The sequence below is a fragment of the Podarcis liolepis genome (assembly GCF_965112155.1).
Source record: "Podarcis liolepis genome assembly, chromosome: 7".
NCBI classification, from domain to species: Eukaryota; Metazoa; Chordata; class Lepidosauria; order Squamata; family Lacertidae; genus Podarcis; species Podarcis liolepis.
This window is the reverse complement of record NC_139561.1, coordinates 16,788,286-16,809,786: the sequence shown is the minus strand read 5'-3', so window position 1 is coordinate 16,809,786 and position 21,501 is coordinate 16,788,286. Positions and strand designations below refer to the sequence as shown.

The window sequence follows — 21,501 nt, the reverse complement described above, 5'->3', positions numbered from 1 at the left end:
GTGCCTCACAGACTGTAATTCCCATCAGCCTCAGTGACAGTAGTTGTTAACTCTTTGCTATTTTGTTGGTTTGCTGCATCAACTGCAAGAATGTGAGCATCCAGCCATCCGTACCAGAAACTGGTGAACTCAGATAGCGGAATGGGAGTGAGTAAAGCAGGGTGAGGAGAAGAATGCACCAGCCAGGGAAATAAAGTGAAGCTATTCACCACTAAAGGGACGTGGGTGGTGCTGTGGGTTAAACTAAAGAGCCTAGGACTTGCCAATCAGAAGGTTGGCGAATCAGAAGGTTCGAATCCCTGCGACAGGGTGAGCTTCTGTTGCTCGGTCCCTGCTCCTGCCAACCTAGCAGTTTGAAAGCACATCAGAGTGCAAGTAGATAAATAGGTACCGCTCCGGCAGGAAGGTAAACGGTGTTCCCGTGCGCTGCTCTGGTTCGCCATGCTGGCCACATGACCCAGAAGCTGTACATCGGCTCCCTCGGCCAATAAAGTGAGATGAGCGCCGCAACCCCAGAGTCGGCCACGACTGGACCTAATGGTCAGGGGTCCCTTTACCTTTATTCACCACTAAGAACCTAAGAAGAACCTGCTGGATCAGGCCAGTGGCCCTTCTAGTCCAACATCCTATTCTCACAGTGGCCATCCATATGCCCCAAATGGGAAGCCAACAAGCAGGATTCAAGCACAAGAGCATTCTCCCCTCCTGTGGTTTCCAGCAGCTGGTATTCAGAAGCACTGCTGCTGCCTCCCAACTGTTGGGGGAACTGGAAACAAGAGGACAAGAGAAAAAGTGAATGTCCAGTGCATGCAGGCCCTTCATCAAGGCTTTTCATATACAGAAGTTCAGTCTCTTGGTCTCTCTCAGTAGAAGAAAACAGTATAATACATAGATTGAACTTCTATATTTGAAACTCCCCAATGAAGGACCTGAGAGGTCCAAAATTCATTGGACATTCACTTTTACTGCTGCCGCTTTGCTTCCTGATCCTGCCCCCTAAATTTGCTGGGCGTTTCTGCCCCACCTTTTGCAGAAAGGGGACAGTTGATGCTTCTTCAAGAGAGTAGCAAACTGCAGGGCTGAAGTGGGAGAGGCAGCTGTTTAATATAAAATGTTTATTTCTTCTTCAGTCCTTATGAGATCTTTCTTAAGGGCGCTTAAAACCTCTAATTCTTTTGAGGGATTAGTAGTCTTTCTAAAGGGAGCGGGGAGGGGGACTTCCACCAATATTTTTTTTTATAAAAAAAAACCCTGTTATGACTGGATGCCCATAAAGCCCTTGAATATGTGGATGTTCAAGAGGAGGAATAGGCCGCGGGTAGGAAGTCCTAGCTTAAGGGAACGCAGCCTAGAGGAAATTAAAACAATGACATGCAATAGACATGTGAGCCTCAGCTGAAGTCCCCTGCTGCCAACTCTGCTAAATCTTGTTCAAAGCCTAAAATCATGTGGCGGCCGTGGCAGCAGCTGTTTGGGGGAATGGAAGGCTTGGTGGCTGAGAACAGTAACTACAGCAAAGGTGTGTGGAAGAATCCTGCCTATGAAATGGGCAATGCTGGTCTTCTTCTTTTTTTACAGATGGCTTCTCATTTTCAGTATCCGCTTTGTACCAGATTAGCAACTGCATCAGTTTTCCGCATACATTACTGATGTGACTTGCACTATGACAATTGTGCCATCCAGGTGTTGTGGGTCTACAACTCCCATCAACCCTGATCTTTGACCATGCTGGGTGGGGCTGATAGGAACTCAAGTCCCACAACATCCTGAGGGCCACAGGTCTCCCATCCCTGAACTAGACTGTCACTTGCCTTTACTGCTGCATGCTACCTCCCATCACACACCTGCCATCTTTTGATGCAGGGATGGGGAGACTGTGGCCCTTCAGATGTTGCTGGACTACAACTCCCATCATCTCTGACCATTGACCATGCTGATTGGGGCTGGTGGGAGATGGAGTCCAGCCATATATGAAGGGTACCAGGTTGACTAAGGCTGCTCTATATTCTCCTGTCATTGCACATATAGCAGGGGAAGATTGGTAGCAGTGGGGAAACTGCCATTTTATGATTGTTTATGGTGCTGTTTTAAAATGTATTTATACTAGTTTGGTTTGAACTTGTTCCCAAAAAAATATTGTTTGTGGAAGCTGGAAAAGCGAAATATAAATAAATAAAACACTAGGATCTGCCCTAAATGACTTTTTATTCCCACTTACCTCTTTCCAGTATTAATAATAAACTGCAGCAACCAGAGGCAGCAGCCGGGGTTCTGGAATATGCCATGAAACACTTTGGGGAGCTGGTGAGTAGCCTCTTAATTCCCCATCTCCCTGTTTTCATTTTGAGAAGGAGAACCACAGCTCCATGGTAGAAGATCTGTTCAGCTTGCAGAAGATCCAGGTTCAATCCCCAGGCAGGACTGAGAAGGATTCCTGCATGAAATTTGAAAGAGCTGCTACCAGTCCATGTAGACCATACTGAGCGATAGGGACGCATTTTTTCCAGCTTAGTATAAGGCAGCTTCCTATGCTAGCCCTTCCTCCGTAACCTTGAGGACCAGAATCTTACTTTACTTTTAGAGCAGAGGTCCTTTACCTGTGATCCTTGGATTCCTAGGATCACGGGCTTTGGGGGTCCATGAACTTTAGAGAGTGTAAAAATATGACACACACACACACACACACACACACACACACACACACACACACCATTTCCTTCCTGTTTCTTTGAAAATTGTCTTTGTGGGGAAAAATTCTGGGGAGAGCTTCTATTACATTTCCAACGGGGTCTATCACCCCAAAAAGGTTAAGAACCACTGTTTTAGAGGAGGGTTCAGACTAGAGCATCTTCTTTGCATGCAAAAGGTTCCCTAGCATCTTCAGATAGGGCTGGGGGTGGGGGAGACCTTTGCCTGAAATGCTGAAGACCCACTGCCAGTCAGTGCAGCCAGATTCATAGTCTGACTTTGGTATGAGACAGCTTTCTATCTGCCTATGAGTGGAACCCATAATCCCCTGATCACATCAGCAAGCTCTGCATCCTCGCCTGTTTTGAAATGATCTGCCTGTGGAGCCCCAGAGGCCAGACCTGCAACGTCTCACGTGGAGGGGCACTGAAGTGTGGCATGTGTTGTGTGTGTGTGCAGCTTTATCCCGCCTGCAGGGCCCTCAAAGAATCCGCTGCTTGGCATAACGTCGCAGCAAGAACTGCCAAGGGCTGAGCAGAAAAGAACATTGGCCTAGAGCCCATGTCGGGGCGGGCGGGCAGGAGGGGGTTGCGGGAAGCAAAAAAATCCCAACGAAATCCAAGTGGTAGCTTGTCCCCTCCCCCTCTTTCCCCCCCTTTTAATCCCTTGAAAATGAAAATCCTTAAAGAAATGAGAGGCTGGTGAAAGTGTTGGGAATTTGAAAACTGTCATTGGTCAGCACTTCTGTTCTTTTTTACTGCTCACCTTCAGAAAATCTGGACTGCTAAGGCCAGTTATAAGGCCTTAGTATCCTTTCCCTTGTTGCTGTAGGCTGTCTGTCTGCTGGGCTGTTCCAAACTTCATCCCCTGCTGCTCTTGTTTATATGTGTTGGTGCTACTTAGACTTGGAGCTGATGGCACAGCAGGCAGTGGAGACTGGCTCTGTTAGGGCAAAGGGGATATTGCCACACCAACCTCAGCCAGCCCCCACCTGCCTGCCTTCTTACTTACCGTACATCCAGACCTGCCTGTCAGCTTCCTCCTCTTCCTTAGTCTCTGTGTTGCCCTTGCAGTACTCAGCAGGCAGGAGAAGGGGGTGGGCAAAACTAGAATGAGTTGACTCTGCCTGCCGTTGGCTCTGGCTTCACCACCTGCTGGTGTCTCTGCCTTCTGCCCTACTGCCCGCAGTGGGCACCAGCCATCAGTGTTTGCAAGGGAGGCTCTACTTTTGTCCTTGGGTCTCCCAGTGGTGTTTGCTGATGCTGAAAAGGGATGGATAGATTTTAAGGGGAGGGGGCCAAGAGCCACATTCATCTTTCGCTAGCCTTCTGGGGGCCACGTGCCAGCAGTGACACTCATGTGGAAACACACACACACAGGCACACAGCTGCCCTTTCTCACTTGACCCGGGCAAACCAGCCAGTCATACTGGCCTAGGTGGACCAATGGTCTGGTTATTATTCACCCGTTTATTTTTCATCCATTTACCTAGGGCTATATCCAACTGAGTAGGGGTGTGGGTGGCGCTGTGGTCTAAACGACTGAGCCTCTTGGGCTTGCCAATCAGAAGGTCGGCAGTTTGAATCCTCGCGATGAGTGAGCTCCCTTGACTCTGTCCCAGCTCCTGCCAACCTAGCAGTTCAAAAGCACACCAGTGCAAGTAGATAAATAGGTACCACTGTGGTGGGAAGATAAACAGCATTTCCATGCACTCTGGTTTCCGTCACAGTGTTCCTTTGCGCTGGTAGCGGTTTAGTCATGCTGGCCACATGACCCAGAAAGCTGTCTGTGGATAAACGCTTGGCTCCCTTGGCCTGAAAACGAGATGAGCGCAACAACCCCATAGTCGCCTTTGACTGGACTTAACCGTCCAGGGGTCCTTTACCTTTTACCTTTACCTTTATATCTAACTGAGCCCTGCTCAGAGTAGACTGACTGGTGCAAGGTAATGTAAACTAATTTGTGTTAGTTGGAACCTTGTAATAGTGGTCTGTTATACTTGATTTTGGTATGGATATTTATTCTACCATGTGCAGTTCTAGGTACCCCCTTTACTTTTTGGCATCTGTTGTATGTCGTGTCTTATTAAAAATAAACATATAACAACATTTTTAAAAGAGTAGACCTATTGAAATTAATGAACCCAAGGTAGTCATGTCCATTCACTTCAATGGGCCTACTTTGAGGCAGACTAGCATTGGATATAATTCCTAGGTTTTTATTTTCCCCCTTCCTTTCTGCAAACATCTTCCCAGTGCTGCTTACACAAAGCGTTCCCTCCCATCATGCTAATGGCATAACTATAGACCTCGTGTGCGATGGGACATGAAAGCATATGAGACTTGCGTCTCTTGGGTCTTCTTCTTTACTCCTGCCACTTTCCCATACTAAAATTTGCTATTTTGTTGACCCTCTCTTTCCGCCTCTTCCCCACTTTCATAGGAAATTCAAGCAACCTGGTATGAGAAACTGCATGAATGGGAAGATGCTCTGGTGGCCTATGACAAAAAGATGGATACAAACAAGGATGACCCAGAACTGATGCTGGGGCGCATGCGCTGCCTGGAAGCCCTGGGGGAATGGTAAGACGAGCCAATGTGGTATGGTTAAGAGTGTCAGACAAGGAGCTGTGTTAAAATCCCTACTTTCAGATGCACATTGGGGGGCTGTCTCTCAAACTATCCTACTTCACAGGGTTATTGTGAGGATAAAATGAAGAAGGGGTAACCTGTGTATGGCACTTTGAGCAATGTAAGGGGAAAGTCAGTTATAGACGCAATAATATATAAATAAAGAGCATCTTATTAGCATGCTAAATGCCATCCATGGCGTCTCCAGGTAGGAGTGGTATTTGTCCTCTGTCAGAAGCTTGGAGAGCTGCTGCCAGTCAGCATAGACAAAGCTGAGCTAAGTGGACCAATTATCTGATTTGGTACAAGGCAGCTTCCTATTAATCTGTAACTTTATTCAGAACCATGCTCAGTTGTAGAACATCTGCTTGGCGCGCAGAAAGTCCCATGTTCTATCCTCAGGTATCTGCAGGAAACATCTGTCTAAAAGCCTGGAGACCTACTGCCAGTCAAAGTAGGCAGTTCTGAGCTAGAGGGACCCAGTTGTCCGCCTCAGAATAAGCCAGCTTCCTGGAGAGCCAGTGTGGTGTAGTGGTTAAGAGCGGTAGTCTCGTAATCCGGGGAACCGGGTTCGTGTCCCCGCTCCTTCACATGCAGCTGCTGGGTGACCTTGGGCCAGTCACACTTCTTTGAAGTCTCTCAGCCCCACTCACCTCACAGAGTGTTTGTTGTGGGGGAGGAAGGGAAAGGAGAATGTTAGCCTCTTTGAGACTGCTTCGGGTAGTGATAAAGCGGGATATCAAATCCAAATCCAAACTCCTATGGGAAACAAAAACATACATTTGGTATGCGAAGCATGTGCTCTTCCACTGAGTTACAACCCTTTCCATGGTTCTAATTAATGACTTAGGAATAGATATTTTGATTCCTCCTCTTCTTGTTTAAACTACTTTGGAAATTTTTGCTGGAAAGTGGGAATATATTAAAATAAGGTACCTGCCCATTAGCCCATATAAGAGTTTGCAAAATGACTTCCCTTCCAAAAGAGGGTGGGAGATGTGGGTAGTTTGCTTTTTGCAGGTTTGCGTGGATCAAGACACTTTGTGAAGTGAGGAGTCTTTATCCCTAGCAGGGATCTGCAGCATGCACACTCAGTGTGCATATGTGTATATGAGAGAGAAAGGGAATGTGCTTTTTTTGGGAGCCTAATTGGAAAAGACAGAACCTGCATAACGTACTGTGCAGTTCAACCTGGAGCGTTCAGCAAATCCAAGCCAGTCCTGCCTAAATCGCTGCACGCCTCATGTCATTGAGCCTCTCTGTTTCGATGGGTCCTGACGTGAACCCAGGTTGATGGCACAAGGGGAGTGGGGGAGGGGAGGGGAAGATGCCTGTCGATTGAAGTCACTCCACAGACCAAGGGGGCTGCACAGAATTACCTGAAGCAGCACAACCTGTACCTGATGTTCCCATCTTTTTGCATCCTGGGTGGCAGAACGGAGGGGGGGAGCCAGGTGACTTTGTGGGGAGTGAGAAGATAGGCTGCATTGGCTTTACCAAGTCTTCAGATGAATACGCAACGTTTAAGAACAAAAGACCAGCTGAATCAGGTCATTGACACATTCTAGCCCAGCATTTGGTTCTCACGGGGGCAAACCAGATGCCTCTGGAGAGCCTGGAAACAGGATTTGAGCACAAGAGCAGTCTCCCCACTTGCAGTTCCTAGCAACTGACATTGTAGGTAGAACACAGCCATTGTGGAATGCAGCTTTGGTGCCTAAAGGTCAGCTAACATCATATTAAAAGAACCATCAGATTCAATTAAAACGAGTACAAATCTGACAAATGAAACCAGTAAAGAGGAGGAAATAGCATTAGTACTTAATGCTAATGCTAAACAGAGCAGCTTAAGACCCAAATACCTGAAGGGAGTCTGTCTCCAGCTAAGTCATACATAGGTTAGACCCATGGAAATTTAAATACCAACTTTTTAACAAACAGTGGCAAAGTACTGCAGCAGAATTTGTGTAGTTTCACCCACCTGTGGCATTTCCTTCTGAGAATCACCTGCCTGCCACCCTTGCCTTTATTGTCTTTTAAGACTCCCAGTGAACTCTCTTGTGTCCTTCCAGCCCTTTTGACAACCTTAAATATTTTGTTTCATGTTGCTGCTGTTTTGATCAGTTTTCACTTTCAATCAGTGTTGTTGCTCATTAGCTGCCAACTTTCCTGCATGTGGTTTTATTTGCCTTTTAACACTGTCTTGTTGGAGTGTGTGTGTGTGTGTGTGTGTGTGTGTGTGTGTGTGTGTGTATTTAAAGACTGCTTTCATGGGGGGGGTGTTTAATGACACTATTTTAGGTTACAACCTTAGGTTACAATTACAATTCCCTTGGAGTGAGTTGTCTCCAGCATTAGTCCTATACAGGATAGACCCTTTCAAATTCATGAACATGACTAACTGTGGTCAATTAATTTTAATGGGTCTTCTGAGTAAAATTTGGCTGGCTACAACCCAGCAAATCCAACTGATCTCAATGGGGCTTCTGTGTGAGTATGAATAGTATTCCAGTATCATCAGCAAACTGCAGTTTTGGGTTTATTTTTTCACAAATACTGAATACTGTTTCCTTAATGGAAAGGCTGTATAAAATGTACATTTTAAATAAAAGCAGGGAAGAGGATTTTCATCAAACTGTAACTTTTGCATCTTTGCTTTTTTCTTCTTCCTAGGGGACAACTTCACCAGCAGTGTTGTGAGAAGTGGACCTTGGTGAACGATGAAACCCAGGCGAAAATGGCAAGAATGGCGGCGGCAGCTGCATGGGGTTTAGGTAAGTCCCAGCCTTAGGACTGTCCTTCTCTTCCCTGCATGCACACACACACACACACACACACACATATATTGGGGGTGGGGTGGGGAGTTTTGCCAAGTGCCTAATCTAAGCACTGAAACAGACAGTCCCTCTAAAATGCTGTTTCACAGAGAAGGATGTATAGCACAGGTAGACATGGGATGGCAAATGATTTGTTGAACGCTGGGGGTGCATTTTCCACATAGGAGAAGCAGTTCTGCAATAGATATAGGGAGGTCATCGAATTTTCTTCCATTGAGTAGGTTTAAGCTCATTTCTTTCAGGGGCACTATGGGGCAGCTATATCTCCACAGGCGTAGCCCTTCAAACGTTTTTGACTACAACTCGCAACAGCCACAGACTTTTGCCAGGGATGATGGGAGTTGTGGTCCAGGAACATCTGGAGGGCACCATGTTGGCTACCCCCAGTACAGGGATTAATCCCTTTCTTTGGGTAGATTAGAGGGGATAGATGAGCATGTCCCGCTGGATGCCTCCCAACTCTTACGGCTCATGCAGGTCATGTCTGTCTCTGCAGGTCAGTGGGATAGCATGGAGGAGTACACCTGTATGATCCCAAGGGATACCCATGATGGCGCCTTCTATCGGGCTGTGCTGGCCTTGCATCAGGACCTCTTTTCATTGGCTCAGCAGGTACACTGTGAACCTTTTTGCCATCACCCGCTGTAGTTTGAAGAGCAGCAGCTGGGTGTTGCTTTCCCGTATGGCAGGGAAGGCTCCTGCTTGAGGGGACCCCTGGCAAAATGCCCTCTGGTGGGCCTCCTACACAAGTGGACCCTCCTTCGGCAGCCCATGTTGGGATCTGACCATGGTAATTCACGCTATGCTGGCTGGGGTTGATGGGAGTTGTAGCTCAAAATATCTGAAGGGCACCAAGGTATGGGAGGCTGCTCTAGGACACAGGAAATGTTCTTCAGCCTTTATGGTGCCACAGGACCATGCTGTAACAGACTCAAATGGCTGTTGATCAGGCACTTTTGTAAAGTGTCCCTATATGGTGAGTCTCAGCCGCCATCTAGGCAAGCAGCAATTCGCAAACTGGTCTTTGGTCTAATCCTGCATGGATATTCCTATGCTTCTGTTGAGGATTCAGTTTATGTTGTCTTTGTGAATGTGAAATTTTAGGGGGGGATCTTGTATTATTTTTGGGGGGGTGGCTACATCCATCCTGCCCCACCCTGTATTAAGAGCTGAAGTTGTAGAATGAATTCCTCTTTAAGAAAGAAAGAAAATAATCCAAATAAGCCCTGTCAGAATCTGTCTGTCTCTATTGATGTGCACAAGAAAATTCAGCCAGGCGTTTGAAAGAGCTAAGGCCTCTGTAATTAACCTTTTTCACATTCTGGGAAGGGGGTGGGGGAAGAGGGAAAACTCTGGAGGAAAGATTATATAATATATGGCACAACACCCAATGTTTTGGACTTCTCTTTGTGCAGAGCCTGTAAAATGTGAAAAGGAAGCTCTGGCACACATAAAACCTCAAAACCTATTGGAGAAAAATTATGGGATGTGCCTAGGTCATAGTAGGCAGTGCGCTTTCAAGCATACATCATACAGGCACCATAATATTCGTATGCCGCCTTTTCATAGCTAAAGCCAGGCTCAAGGCAGCTTACAACATGAAAAAAACCCCGATATATAAATTACATAAGCAGGGTGGGACTCTGGCCATCCAGCTGTTGTTGGGACTCCAGTTCCCATCAGCCTCAGCTGGCAGGGCCAATAATCATGGAATATGGGAGGTGTATTCCAGCAGCATCTGGAGGACCACAGGTTCTCCACCACTGCTGTCGAGGACTGGTCCTTGTAGATGCGCTTTGGCCAGATCCTGGATGACATTCTGGGAAGTTTTTCAGCTGGTACACCTCTTGATAGTTGGTGTGTCTCCAGGGTCTCAGGCAGAGGGTCTGAGAACGTTGAATTGGAAATGTTGAGGATTCTGCATGCAAGACAGGTGCTCTGCTACTGAGCTACAGCCCCTCTGCAAGCCTGACTCAGCTTGTATGTTCCTGGGCATATGGAGTCACTGTCAGTACTTAGAAGGAAATGCAAGAGTGGGGTCTGTGTACAAAGCAGGGCAAGGTATCTGTTCTAGAGCAACAGGCAGGAACAGGAAGAAGCCAGTAATAATTGACAACCCAAGAAAGACCCTGGCCAGTCTTGAAAAACGCCACTATCTCAAACGAGTGAAGGAAACAAAGTTCTAGATGTACATGGTCATTTTTTGCTTTGTAACTGAAGTGCAACAGCCTCTCTTCACCTCTCCATTGTTGACTTCCTTTTTTGTCTTTACTTTTAAGCGTCTTGTACTATGTTTTCAATGTCTCCATCGCCTTAGTAGACCCTTCCTTTCTTTTCCTCAATCAGTGCATTGACAAAGCCCGAGATCTGTTAGATGCGGAGCTGACAGCTATGGCAGGAGAGAGTTACAGCCGTGCCTACGGGGTGAGTACTTTGCTCCTGGCCTCGGGTGATGACCCTCTGTTTGGGAATTGTTCCGGCGCAGCGGTGATTGGGATGGAATGTGATTGGCTGTTTCCTTTAGGCGATGGTATCCTGCCAGATGCTTTCGGAGCTGGAAGAAGTCATCCAGTATAAACTTGTACCGGAGCGACGTGAGATCATTCGCCAGATCTGGTGGGAGAGACTCCAGGTAAAGACACTGTGGAAAGTTTATAACACCAGTATGGTGTAGTGATAATTGAGTGCTGGGCTTGGATCTAGGAGACCAGGGTTCAAATGCACACTCAGGCATGAAGTTCACTGACTGACCTTGAGCCAGTCACTCTCTCACCTAACCTACTTCACAGGGCTGTTGTGAGAATAAAATGTGGAATCGTGTAAACCACCCTTTGTCTCTTGGAGGAAAGTTGGATATAGGTAGAGTACCTAGAGCAGTAGCCATGTCAGCAGACACCGAACTCTCTAGCTCCCCCGAATCTTAGTTTCCTTCCATCCATCCATCCTTTCTACCTCCCTACCTTGGAGCAGATGTGGGCTTGCAGCTTGATAGCCAGTGGCTGCTGACCCATATTAACTCCAGCACCCACCCAGAGGAAGAATTTTTTCCACCGTGGCGCTCTCCTTCCTGTTGTTCCTGCGTGTGCTTCCGTGCGGCACAAGAAGCTGTTTACCTGTTGCTGCCAACGGCTTGCTTTTTGCCCCCCTCTCTCTCTCTTTCCTTGTGCCATTTGGGAAGCTGTGACAAAGCTCTTTGCCTCCAAGATTGCATTCCTGTCTGGAAAGTCTCAGAGAACATTCCGCCCAGGAGGAATAGCCCGGAGCAACGGGGTGGGTGAAGTCTGCAACTGCAACTGTTTATAGACTTTGAAAAGTAAGGGAGAAAGAAAAAACAGGACACCGAGTTCTTGTGTGTTTTTACAGCATCTTCCTAACAAATACAAAAAGGCCCACTTTATGTGGACCTCAGGGAGCTTTAGATTTCCTACCTAATTTAGATGTGGGGTGGCATACCTGGCTATCTAATAAAGGCACCGTACTCTCTCTGTTTCTCCAGAGCAGGAAAACCTCTTCAGTCTTTCTAACCAATGTTTAATATTCTGTTTTGAATGCAAGGTCTACAGCAGAAGTCAACTCTTAGAGATGTAAACTCTTGTTTTCATTTGGTGCAAATTGCCACCATTTGTGGAAGGTGGGAAAAGCCCAGGTGGGCTCTGGGTCTCTCTGAATTTCTCATTGGTTCCATAGGAAGCTGCCTATACTGAGCCAGACCATTGGTCCATGTACCTTAGTGCTGTCTACACTGACTGGCAGTGGCTCCCCAACGTTTCAGACAGAAGACATTCCTAGCCCTAAACTTGTAGGTACTGGGGATTGAACCTGGGAGCTTCTACATGCAAGGCTGATGCTGTGCCACTAAAGGGTCTTTTCCCATCCCACCCCTCCAACTGTTGTTCAAAGCTGGCACAGGCCTTCTCCAATTTGACTCAGGCTTTCCTTCTGTCTCCGCCATGGCAGTGGGCATTGAGCTATTGTGGCACTCAGCACAGGTAGGTGAGAGGGAGATGCCTCTCCTGGCTCAGCCTGCCTGCCTACAAGGCAGCCTAATTCAAAGGGATGGCCAGGTCAGCGAGGCAGCAGGAAAACACCAACACTAGGCAGGGAGAACAACAGCCAAAGCAGAAATGCAAAAATATCTGTGTGGGGAATGTATTCGCTCAGCGCCGCCGCCCCCCCCCCAACCCTTCTCTTTCTCCTTGTTTTTCTTCCTTTTTGATGCAGGAACAAATTGTCGTTGGAACTCAAAATAACATGTTCTTTTTCGGAAATTGAGTCAGACCCCTGTCTTGTTGTTTTGAAAGGGATTTAGGAGGACACAGACGTTACTGCTTTATGTTTTCAAGTCTTTTCCTTTTACTGGGGGTTGATGGTTCCTCCTCTCCGAATTGCCCCCCTTTTTTCCATTAACGAACATAGTTAACACTGGAGAACCTGGCCGGCTCCTGGAGCGGACTTCTGTTTACAGTCCCCAAGGACTGAAGTTTAGCAGCGTGTGCAGGATGGAGTGGTGTGCAAACTGCGAAAATTAAATGCATATTGCTTGATGTAATAAAGCAGTGACGTTTTCTCTTTAGGAGAAGTTGTCTGTGTTCAGCATTAGCAGGAGCACTAGCTGCTTGTTTGGACCCACGATAGGTTAGATATTCTCTACTAACTGCAACATACAGCAGTCTTTATTTTCTTCTCCTTCCTTCCCTGTCTCCCCTAAGACAGCCTTTTTTCTGTTGAGGGCCACAAGAGTAATGGTTCAAGGAAAACACATTGGTCTCTCCCTCTGTGTCCCCTTTTGCATTTCCAGCTGGTCATTAGAACAACTGGTAGCTAAGAATTTGTACCTGCCTTTGTGTATTTCCACCTCCCGATCCATTTTTCTTCTTCCATCGTGCCATGGTTATGGTATACTTTACCACTTTCCTCTATACGTTATGCTCAAAGCATGACAAAAAACCAAAATCATTACAAAAGACCACTCAATACCACTATCCACATAAAAACAGTCCAACATAATAACAAAAATGCACAATATGAAATAATTTCCATTTCAAGTTATGAAAATCAGTAACTCACTGAACAGCAAGAACAAAGCAGGAATGAAGTATGTCTGCTTCTGTTGTCACCTAACAAGGCAAGGACCATAGCTCAGTGGCAGAGCCTCTGCTTTGGATACAGAAGGCCCCCTGTTCAATCCCAGCACCCCCATGTTGGCCTGGGAATGTCCCTCACCCAACAGCCCTGGAGAGCTGCAGCCAGTCAGTGTTGACAAGGCCGAGCTAGATGGACCAGTGGCCTGCCTTGGAATAAGGCAACCTCCTATCCTTGTAGCAGGGATGGGGAAGCTTTGGCCGGACGTTGTTGGACTCAGACTCCCATCAGCCCCAGTCAGCATGGCCACTGGTCGGGGTGATGAGAATTTGTAGTCCAGCTCCATCTGCAAGATTGTAAATTCCCTGCTAGATAGTAGCAACAGAGTGAGCCCTTTTTAAAGACCTAGAAAGGGAAGCAGGGCCAATGCCTGATGTTAGCAGAAACAGGGCAAAACGTCCTCTGACCTAGAGAGTTCAGCAAATCTCCTAAGATGATGTTCATGGACATGGCTCCACTGCCTGTTACAGCTAGTAGCTACCAGTTGACTTATCCTCTTATGCAAAGGTTTAGGAGCAGAGGAAGCTTCCTTGTACTGAGCCAGGCCTTTGGCTCATCTCGTTCAGTATTCCCTGTTCTGACTGGCAGACCCTCTCCAGGCTATCAGGCAGGAAGTCTTTCCCAGCCTTAACCTGGAGATGCCATTGAGGATTGAACCCAGGACCTTTTTCATGCAAAGCAGATGCTCTACCACTGAGCCACGACCCTTTGTGTAGATAGCTACCATCACACCAGGTGGAAATGACTTGCGTAGGCTGCTGGTGCAACATGTGCAGCTGCTTCTTGTTTGCCTTAAGCCTATTGCCTATTTTAATTTCCAAGGACGGCAGGAATAAGAAATAAACCAACAGATACATGGTCTTAAGAGGTCTCTGCCTGTGCTTCTCTTTTTCTAGGGCTGCCAGCGGATCGTTGAGGATTGGCAGAGGATACTTATGGTCCGGTCCCTTGTCGTTAACCCCCACGAGGACATGAGGACTTGGCTCAAGTACGCCAGTTTGTGCGGCAAGAGTGGGCGGCTGGTGAGTGTGTCTTGCAACTCCAGCAGGTATGAGAACAGGAAAAAGAGTTGGACACAAAAATCCACAGTAACCTACCCCCACCCCTCCTCTTTTCTGTTTATTCAAGGCTTTGGCTCATAAGACCCTCGTGTTGCTTCTTGGGGTTGACCCGTCCCGGCAGTTGGATCACCCGTTGCCAACTGTTCATCCTCAGGTGACCTACGCATACATGAAGCACATGTGGAAAAGTGCCCGCAAGGTAAAAATGTTGGAAAGAATTTCGAAAATGCTTTTCTGCCTCTTGCTGATAACTCCTGCTTCCTAGGACTGCTGCAGTGAAAGGAGCAAAATGCACAAGGTTCTTCTCCCTTCCTTGCCCAGCCACCTTTTCTGGTTTCGAAGTGGATGACTCTCCACCGTGTCCCAGCATTTTCTATACCCTTGTGTGTGTTGTGTCAGTGGTCAGTAAAGAAACAAGCAAACACACCAAGCAAACCGGAAAAGGGTTTAGGGGTGGGGCTTTTTTGCACAGACAAAACATCTCTGCAGACTTAGATACCCAGCCAACAAACAGCTGGAGAATGCACAGGGCTATGTAAGGCCAAATCACTTGGCTTTGCAGGGGCACGGCCGAGTCTCTTTGGCACAGCCATGTGAGGGGAATTTACATAATCAAATCCAATAAACCTCGGTCTGGATCCCTTCTTATTCCTGTTTAATATATGGTAAAGTCTCTCTTTTAGTCCTGAATGTGCTGCCACGTCACTCCTTCTATTCAGTGCCCCCACCCCGAACCCATCTTAGTTTTTGCCGACTGTGGAGGCTAAAGCTCTTATAATTGTGTGGCTCAGCTGCACACCTTCTGAAATACAGAAAGGGCCACCCCACCAACGGCTAATCTTTTGACTATTTTTGAATTGGACAGGTTTACATCCGTGCTTTTCTTGTAGCCAGCTCAACTCACAGTGGGGGGAAATTGAAGCAACCTTGCATGTGTGTGTGTGTGTGTGTGTGTGTGTGTGTGTGTGTGTGTAAACCACATCAAGTATTAATGTAACACCTTAAGAAATAATAGTAATCTAGGAATCCTTGAATTTTCAGAAGAAGTTGTAAATTTGTACAAGCTAAGCTCATTGAGAGGGAAGAGGGGGTAGGTGGCATTGCTGAAAGAGTCTTGTGCCTCACCTATGGTGTAGTTATGGAGGTGTGGGTGGGTGGGTGCGTGCGTGCCCTTTGCACTAGGGATGGGTGCTGAGAACCAGAAGACACTATATCCGGCATTAAGATTCTTCCCAGGGCACCCTTGCACACACACGCGCACACACACACACACAGAAACTCCTGTCTTTTACATGACTGGAATGTAGCCGAATGCTGCTCCGCCCATGTTTGCCTCTGGCCACACTTACCAATGGAATGTCACCCCCAGAGGGTTTGCCCATGAGGGAACACGGCAGCCCTCAGGCTGAGAATGATTCCTTTACACTTCCACAGAAGTGCAGGAGGAAATCCACTTTCGTTATGTAGCTTTAATGAATTGTTAGGGCATGTCCAAAGAATCTTTCCCTTCTCTTTCTGGCTTGGGTACAGAAGTGTACCCATGAGAGGAGAGACGGGAAGAAAATGGTGATGTTCATCTTCCTCTTTAGTGCAAAAGCTGCTCTGCATGGCACAGATGAATTACCAGCTTGGTGTGTGATTGCTAGCTCGTTTTCCCCTATTGTTTCCAAGGCTTTAAAAAAAAACCACTTTTTTTTTTAAAGAAACAAGCTGACAGCTTGTATGAAGGAAAGTGAGACCTTGAATCACTTTATCATTTACTGGCTAGGACATCTGACAAATGGCTGGAAATCAGGCTTGAGATGGAAGAGGAGAGAGAGAAAACGCCTTGGGTTGTGTCAAACCATGACCTACTCAGAGGAAATCCACTGAAATCAATGGACCTAAGTTAGCCATGCCTAGTTATATGGGTCTGCTCTGAGTAGGGCCCACATTGGATACAACCCAATGATTCCTGGTATGTGTATTAGCTGCAAAGTCCCCCCTTTGTCAGTGCTTGATAACAGCCTAGCAATGCACTTCAAAGCACACATGCATTCATTTTGCAGATCGACGCGTTCCAGCACATGCAACACTTTGTTCAGACCATGCAGCAGCAGGCTCAGCATGCCATCGCAACTGAGGATCAGCAGCACAGGCAGGAGCTCCACAAGCTCATGGCACGGTCAGTACCTTCCTTCCCCCGAGGCTCAGCAACCAGGCCAGAAGCAGTGACATGCTGAAGGCTCCAGATAACACAAGTGTCGGCCGATGGCCTGACCAGCTGAAACCATGCACACTCTGGATGAAACAGCTCTCTCGACATCAGCAACCTGTGCTAGTAGCTACAAGAAGCTTGCTATTCCCAGAGCTCTACCATTCCAACACTGTTAATACCATTTATTCTGCTTTCGTTTGATAACATCATTGTGCCAGCTGCACAGCAGAGACCACTTTGCTGTGTTTTCCGCATTATGTAAGCTGGGTTGATTCCTTACTGCAAGGATGGGGAAGCTGTGGTTCTTCAGCTTTTGTCGGACTCCCATCTAGCCATCCCACCAGCATGACCAGCCTTCAAAGATGCTGGGAATTGTTGCCCAAGAAATATCTGTAGGGTTCCTTCACCTGAGTTATGTGCACCGACCTCCTGAAGCCTCCGCTAATAAGATGAGGCATGATTTTCAGGGTGCTTAAAATGAAAAGAGATGGTAAAAGAATTCTGAGAGGGTTTCCACAAACCAAGTGAATGGGCAGTAAAACAGCAAATGCATTTCAGTGTAAACAAGTGTGAGGCTGAATGCTGGAAGATTCAGGGCAGGCAGAAGAAAGCACTTCTTCACACAGCGCATAGTTAAACTGTGGAACAATGTTCCCACGAGCAGCGATGACCACCAACTTGGATTCTTTAATAGAGAATTAGTGGGGTAGGAGAGATGAAAAGAATGCCAATATATTTCACATCACATCTAGCAACCCATGTGTCCCTTTGGTTTCAGGTTAGTTAGTTAGTACAGGGGTTCAATTCAGTTAGCACATGGGTAGATGGATCTGAAAAGCCTGGGACCCAAATTGTCATGGTCCTCTAGCAGCTATGGTGGCTCATTTGCCAGAAGTAATGTATTTAGCATTAACTCTGGAAGTATATACTCGATTCTGACCAAACTACTACTCCTGGCATATGCTCTCAGGTGTTTCCTGAAACTGGGCGAGTGGCAGCTGAACCTGCAAGGTATCAATGAGAGCACTATCCCCAAGGTCCTGCAGTACTACAGTGCCTCCACAGAGCATGACCGCAATTGGTACAAGGTAAGCAAAAGGTTCCCATGTCGCCCAGAGTAGCAGCAGCGCTTCTGGTGGCGCCTGTCAGTTCAGGATACAAAACACTTAAGCACCTCTGCCCACCACCTTTTGCAGCAGAGTGTTGGCTTGGGGATCAGCAAGGGCGTTGTTTATTGGCTATTCTAATGTGCATGCACCCACACCCGGCAGGCTTGGCACGCATGGGCAGTCATGAATTTTGAGGCCGTCCTCCACTACAAGCATCAGAACCAGGCCAGGGACGAGAAGAAGAAACTTCGCCATGCCAGCGGAGCCAGTGTCACCAGTGCCAACACGGAGGGCAGCAACAGCGAGAGCGAGACAGAGAGCACCGAAAACAGCCCCGTCCCATCTCCCGTGCAGAAGAAAGTCATGGAGGTACAATCCAATTGTCTCCCCTTTGGCTCTCCAGGCCCAGTGGGCTATGTGTCCAGCTGGTTCCCCTTCCTTTCACCCTTCCAATTGATATGCACCAAGAGTGAGGAAGCTGTGGCACTCTAGTTGTTGGCAAAACACCCGCCAGCCCAGGGTCGGGGATGGTGGGCATTGTAGCACAGCAACATCTGCGGGGACACAGGTTCCCCATCCTTGGCTTGGCTGTCACTTGCTTTCATGCGGAGTGACCTGCAAAACGTTTGTTCCCTGGCAGGACTTGTCCAAAACACTCCTGATGTACACTGTTCCAGCAGTGCAGGGTTTCTTCCGGTCCATCTCTTTGTCACGAGGAAACAATTTACAGGATACCCTCAGGTGAGGATTCCCCCCCCCCCCAAAAAAAAATGGGCCCTTGTGCAGTGGCAGTGAATCAATGCTGCCCTTGCCCTGTTTATTTTGATGGGGACTCTCCACCACCAGAGGCAGTGCACCTCTGAATTGCTAGAAAGCACACGTGGGGAGAGAACTGCTCTTGCACTCAGGACCTGCTTGCTGACTTCCCACTAGGGCATCTGGTTGGGCACTGTAAGAACAGGATGCTGGACTAAGTGGGGCACTGCCCTGATCCAGCTGCAGGACTCTTCTTGCATTCTTATGAGCCTGACGTGTTTTGATCTTCTTTCCTTAGAGTCCTTACTCTATGGTTCGACTACGGCCACTGGCCAGAAGTCAATGAGGCATTGGTAGAAGGGGTGAAGGCCATCCAGATTGATACCTGGTTACAGGTAAGGGACTGGTTTCTTGTGAGCATCCCTTGTATTATTTAGACCTAAATACAACAGCGAACTAAAGAAAATAATCCATGGTCATGTCTGGATTTCCCAAACCCCATCATTCAAAACCTGAATTTGTTATTCTGCCATTTTTCCTTTGCTTGTCTTAGCTTTGTATGAAATAAGAGCATCTTTTGAGAAATGTCTGAGTTCATTCCCCACCCCCACTCCTTACCTCTCTTGTCCTCTAAAATCAGGTTATCCCTCAGCTCATTGCTAGAATCGACACCCCTCGTCCTTTGGTGGGCCGACTTATTTACCAGCTTCTCACAGATATTGGCAGGTACCACCCACAGGTAAGCACTCCTGCTTTCTTTTCCCACCAGCAACCCCCCCCCCAAAAAAAACACCCCTCGTTGAGGCTCCAGACTGTAAACAAACTCCGGTTTTATAAATTGCTGCTTTCTGATACTTTAGGCTTTGATCTACCCACTGACTGTCGCTTCAAAGTCAACCACAACGGCCCGTCACAATGCCGCCAACAAAATCTTGAAGAATATGTGCGAACACAGCAACACACTAGTCCAGCAGGCCATGATGGTGAGTGTTGCATGCATGCACACATTTTGCTTCTCCTTCCACCCTGTGCAGCATTCCAGGTTGGGGCATTCATTTAGGTTTTTACCCCTCCTTGTCTATAACCTCAGTGGTGGGTTGTATTGTTTTAATTAATATATCCCTCTGCTTTGCAATTTGGTCGACAAGAGTAACCATTATGAGCTTCTCTTTGTCTTCCCCTTTGTACTCAAAAACATTCCTAATTATGGTTTTGCAAGGATTGATCTGCCTGACTCTTAGGGAGTTGTGTGTGCTATTTATTTTAACACTCTTCCCTTTGTATTCTGAAACGATTCTAATTACAGTTTCAGCAAGGATTGATCCACTTGACTCTTCTGTCTGAGAATGTGTGTGATCTTTTTCTTTAATGCTAGCATACAGAATTTCAAAGAGGGTGATTGGGGGCCAGAACCAGTGGGCTGGTACTTCTTTATTTGCTTATAGTTGAATTTTGGGATTCGATTGCATAGGATGTAGTGGTTGCCACCAGCCTGAATGCCTTTAAAAGAGAATTAAGTAAAATCATGGTGGGTGAGGCTAGTTGCTACTAGCTACAATAGCTATCTACTGTATGTTCTGCCTCCATGATCAGAGGCCATATCACTGCGGATATCAGCTGCTGGGAGACACAGGTGGGGAGAACTCTGTTGCAAGCTCCCCCAAAAGGATCTGGGAAGCTACTGTGAGAACAGGATGCTATCTCTTCTGCAACAGAAGCAGCAATCTCTAGAATGCACCAGCACCCCCTCCCTTCCATCAAGTTATTAAACAGAGATTGGATGGCCATTTGTCAGGGCTGTGATTCCTGCATTTCAGCAAAGGCGGTTTTAGAGTAGCACAACTGGTGCAGTTCTGTGGAACGGAGCATTAGAGGCAGTGCGGGTGCAGAAGTTAAGCGTTGCACAGGGAACTGCTGAAATTTGAGAGCCTAAAGTCTGCCACTGATTGCAGGAAGTTGAACTAGATGACCCTTGGGGCACCTTCCAGGCCTATGATTCAAAGTGGAGGCTGCTCCCTCCTTCCACCCAACCCAAGCTACAACCATGCCATGTGCTTCCAGCAACAGTTGCGGAAAACAAGGCATCTTTCATTTCCTTCCGCCTCACCGTGTGTTCTCCCCCCCCCCCCCCCCCGCATAGTAGTGAACTTGTGGAACTCGCTGCCATAAAAATGTGGCAACGGCCACCAGCTTAGATGGCTTTAAAAGGCACATTTGTGAAGGGTAAGGCAACCAGTGGCTACGGTCGTGGTGGCAGTGGCGTAGCGTGGGTTGTCAGCACCCGGGGCAAGGCAAGTAATTTGCGCCCCCTAACCCGTGGATTTGCGCCCCCTAACCCTAACCCCCAGATGTTGCAGCCGGTGCGGCCGGCCCCCCCTGCACCCCCCACGCTACGCCACTGCGTGGTGGTCATGTGCTGCCTCCGGAAACAGTGGCAGAGTGCCTCTGAATTGCTGGTGCCTGGATCACAATGGCAAGAGTCAACTGATTGGTCACGGTGGGAAATGGAGTGCTGGACTAGATGGGCTTGTGGCCTGATCCAGCAGCCAGGCTCTTTTTACATTCTTATCCAGGCTTCCTCAACCTCGGCCCTCCAGATGTTTTGAGACTACCATTTCCATCATCCCGGACCACTGGTCCTGCTAGCTAGGGAGCATGGGAGTTGTAGGCCAAAAACATCTGGAGGGCCGAGGTTGAGGAAGCCTGTTCTTAGCTCCCCCCACTGAAAGCCCCTGTCCTTCTCCTCTCCCTGAACCCCACTTTCAAAGTCAAATGGTTAACGAAAACATGGGGGGGCATGTTTAAATCTCTCATGAGCTCAGAGGTGCATGGACATCAGGGGGAGGCAGAAAGTGAGAGAGAAATGTTTCTTCATTGAATTCTGCTCTGGGAGACTTTCTTGGATGGAGAGTGGGAGCAAAATGCCTTAAATAAATAGAACTGTAACCTGTAATTTGGTACAGTAGGCTCATATGCTCACATGCTGATGTTGGGATTGTGCAACGTAGCACCACAGTGTTTTAAGACGCTCCTTAAGCTCCCTCTTGTGGTCAGTCAGAAGTACTATTAACCCCTGCAACA

The 21,501-nt window shown here is 47.5% G+C and overlaps 1 protein-coding gene across 4 annotated transcripts in view; it reads left to right on the top strand.

Moving 5' to 3' along the window:
- Positions 1-21,501, top strand: part of MTOR (mechanistic target of rapamycin kinase) — a 100,039-nt gene that overhangs the window by 65,556 nt on the left and 12,982 nt on the right. For all 4 annotated transcript variants that reach the window (XM_083512640.1, XM_083512638.1, XM_083512639.1 and 1 more), the window contains 15 exons: positions 2,229-2,304; positions 5,131-5,270; positions 7,992-8,092; positions 8,652-8,767; positions 10,502-10,579; positions 10,680-10,787; positions 14,194-14,319; positions 14,426-14,557; positions 16,407-16,522; positions 17,526-17,643; positions 17,827-18,033; positions 18,305-18,405; positions 18,719-18,815; positions 19,061-19,159; positions 19,281-19,403. In XM_083512640.1, coding sequence (XP_083368766.1) covers positions 2,229-2,304; positions 5,131-5,270; positions 7,992-8,092; positions 8,652-8,767; positions 10,502-10,579; positions 10,680-10,787; positions 14,194-14,319; positions 14,426-14,557; positions 16,407-16,522; positions 17,526-17,643; positions 17,827-18,033; positions 18,305-18,405; positions 18,719-18,815; positions 19,061-19,159; positions 19,281-19,403 — 1,738 coding nt within the window. The remainder of the gene's footprint in view (positions 1-2,228; positions 2,305-5,130; positions 5,271-7,991; positions 8,093-8,651; positions 8,768-10,501; positions 10,580-10,679; positions 10,788-14,193; positions 14,320-14,425; positions 14,558-16,406; positions 16,523-17,525; positions 17,644-17,826; positions 18,034-18,304; positions 18,406-18,718; positions 18,816-19,060; positions 19,160-19,280; positions 19,404-21,501) is intronic.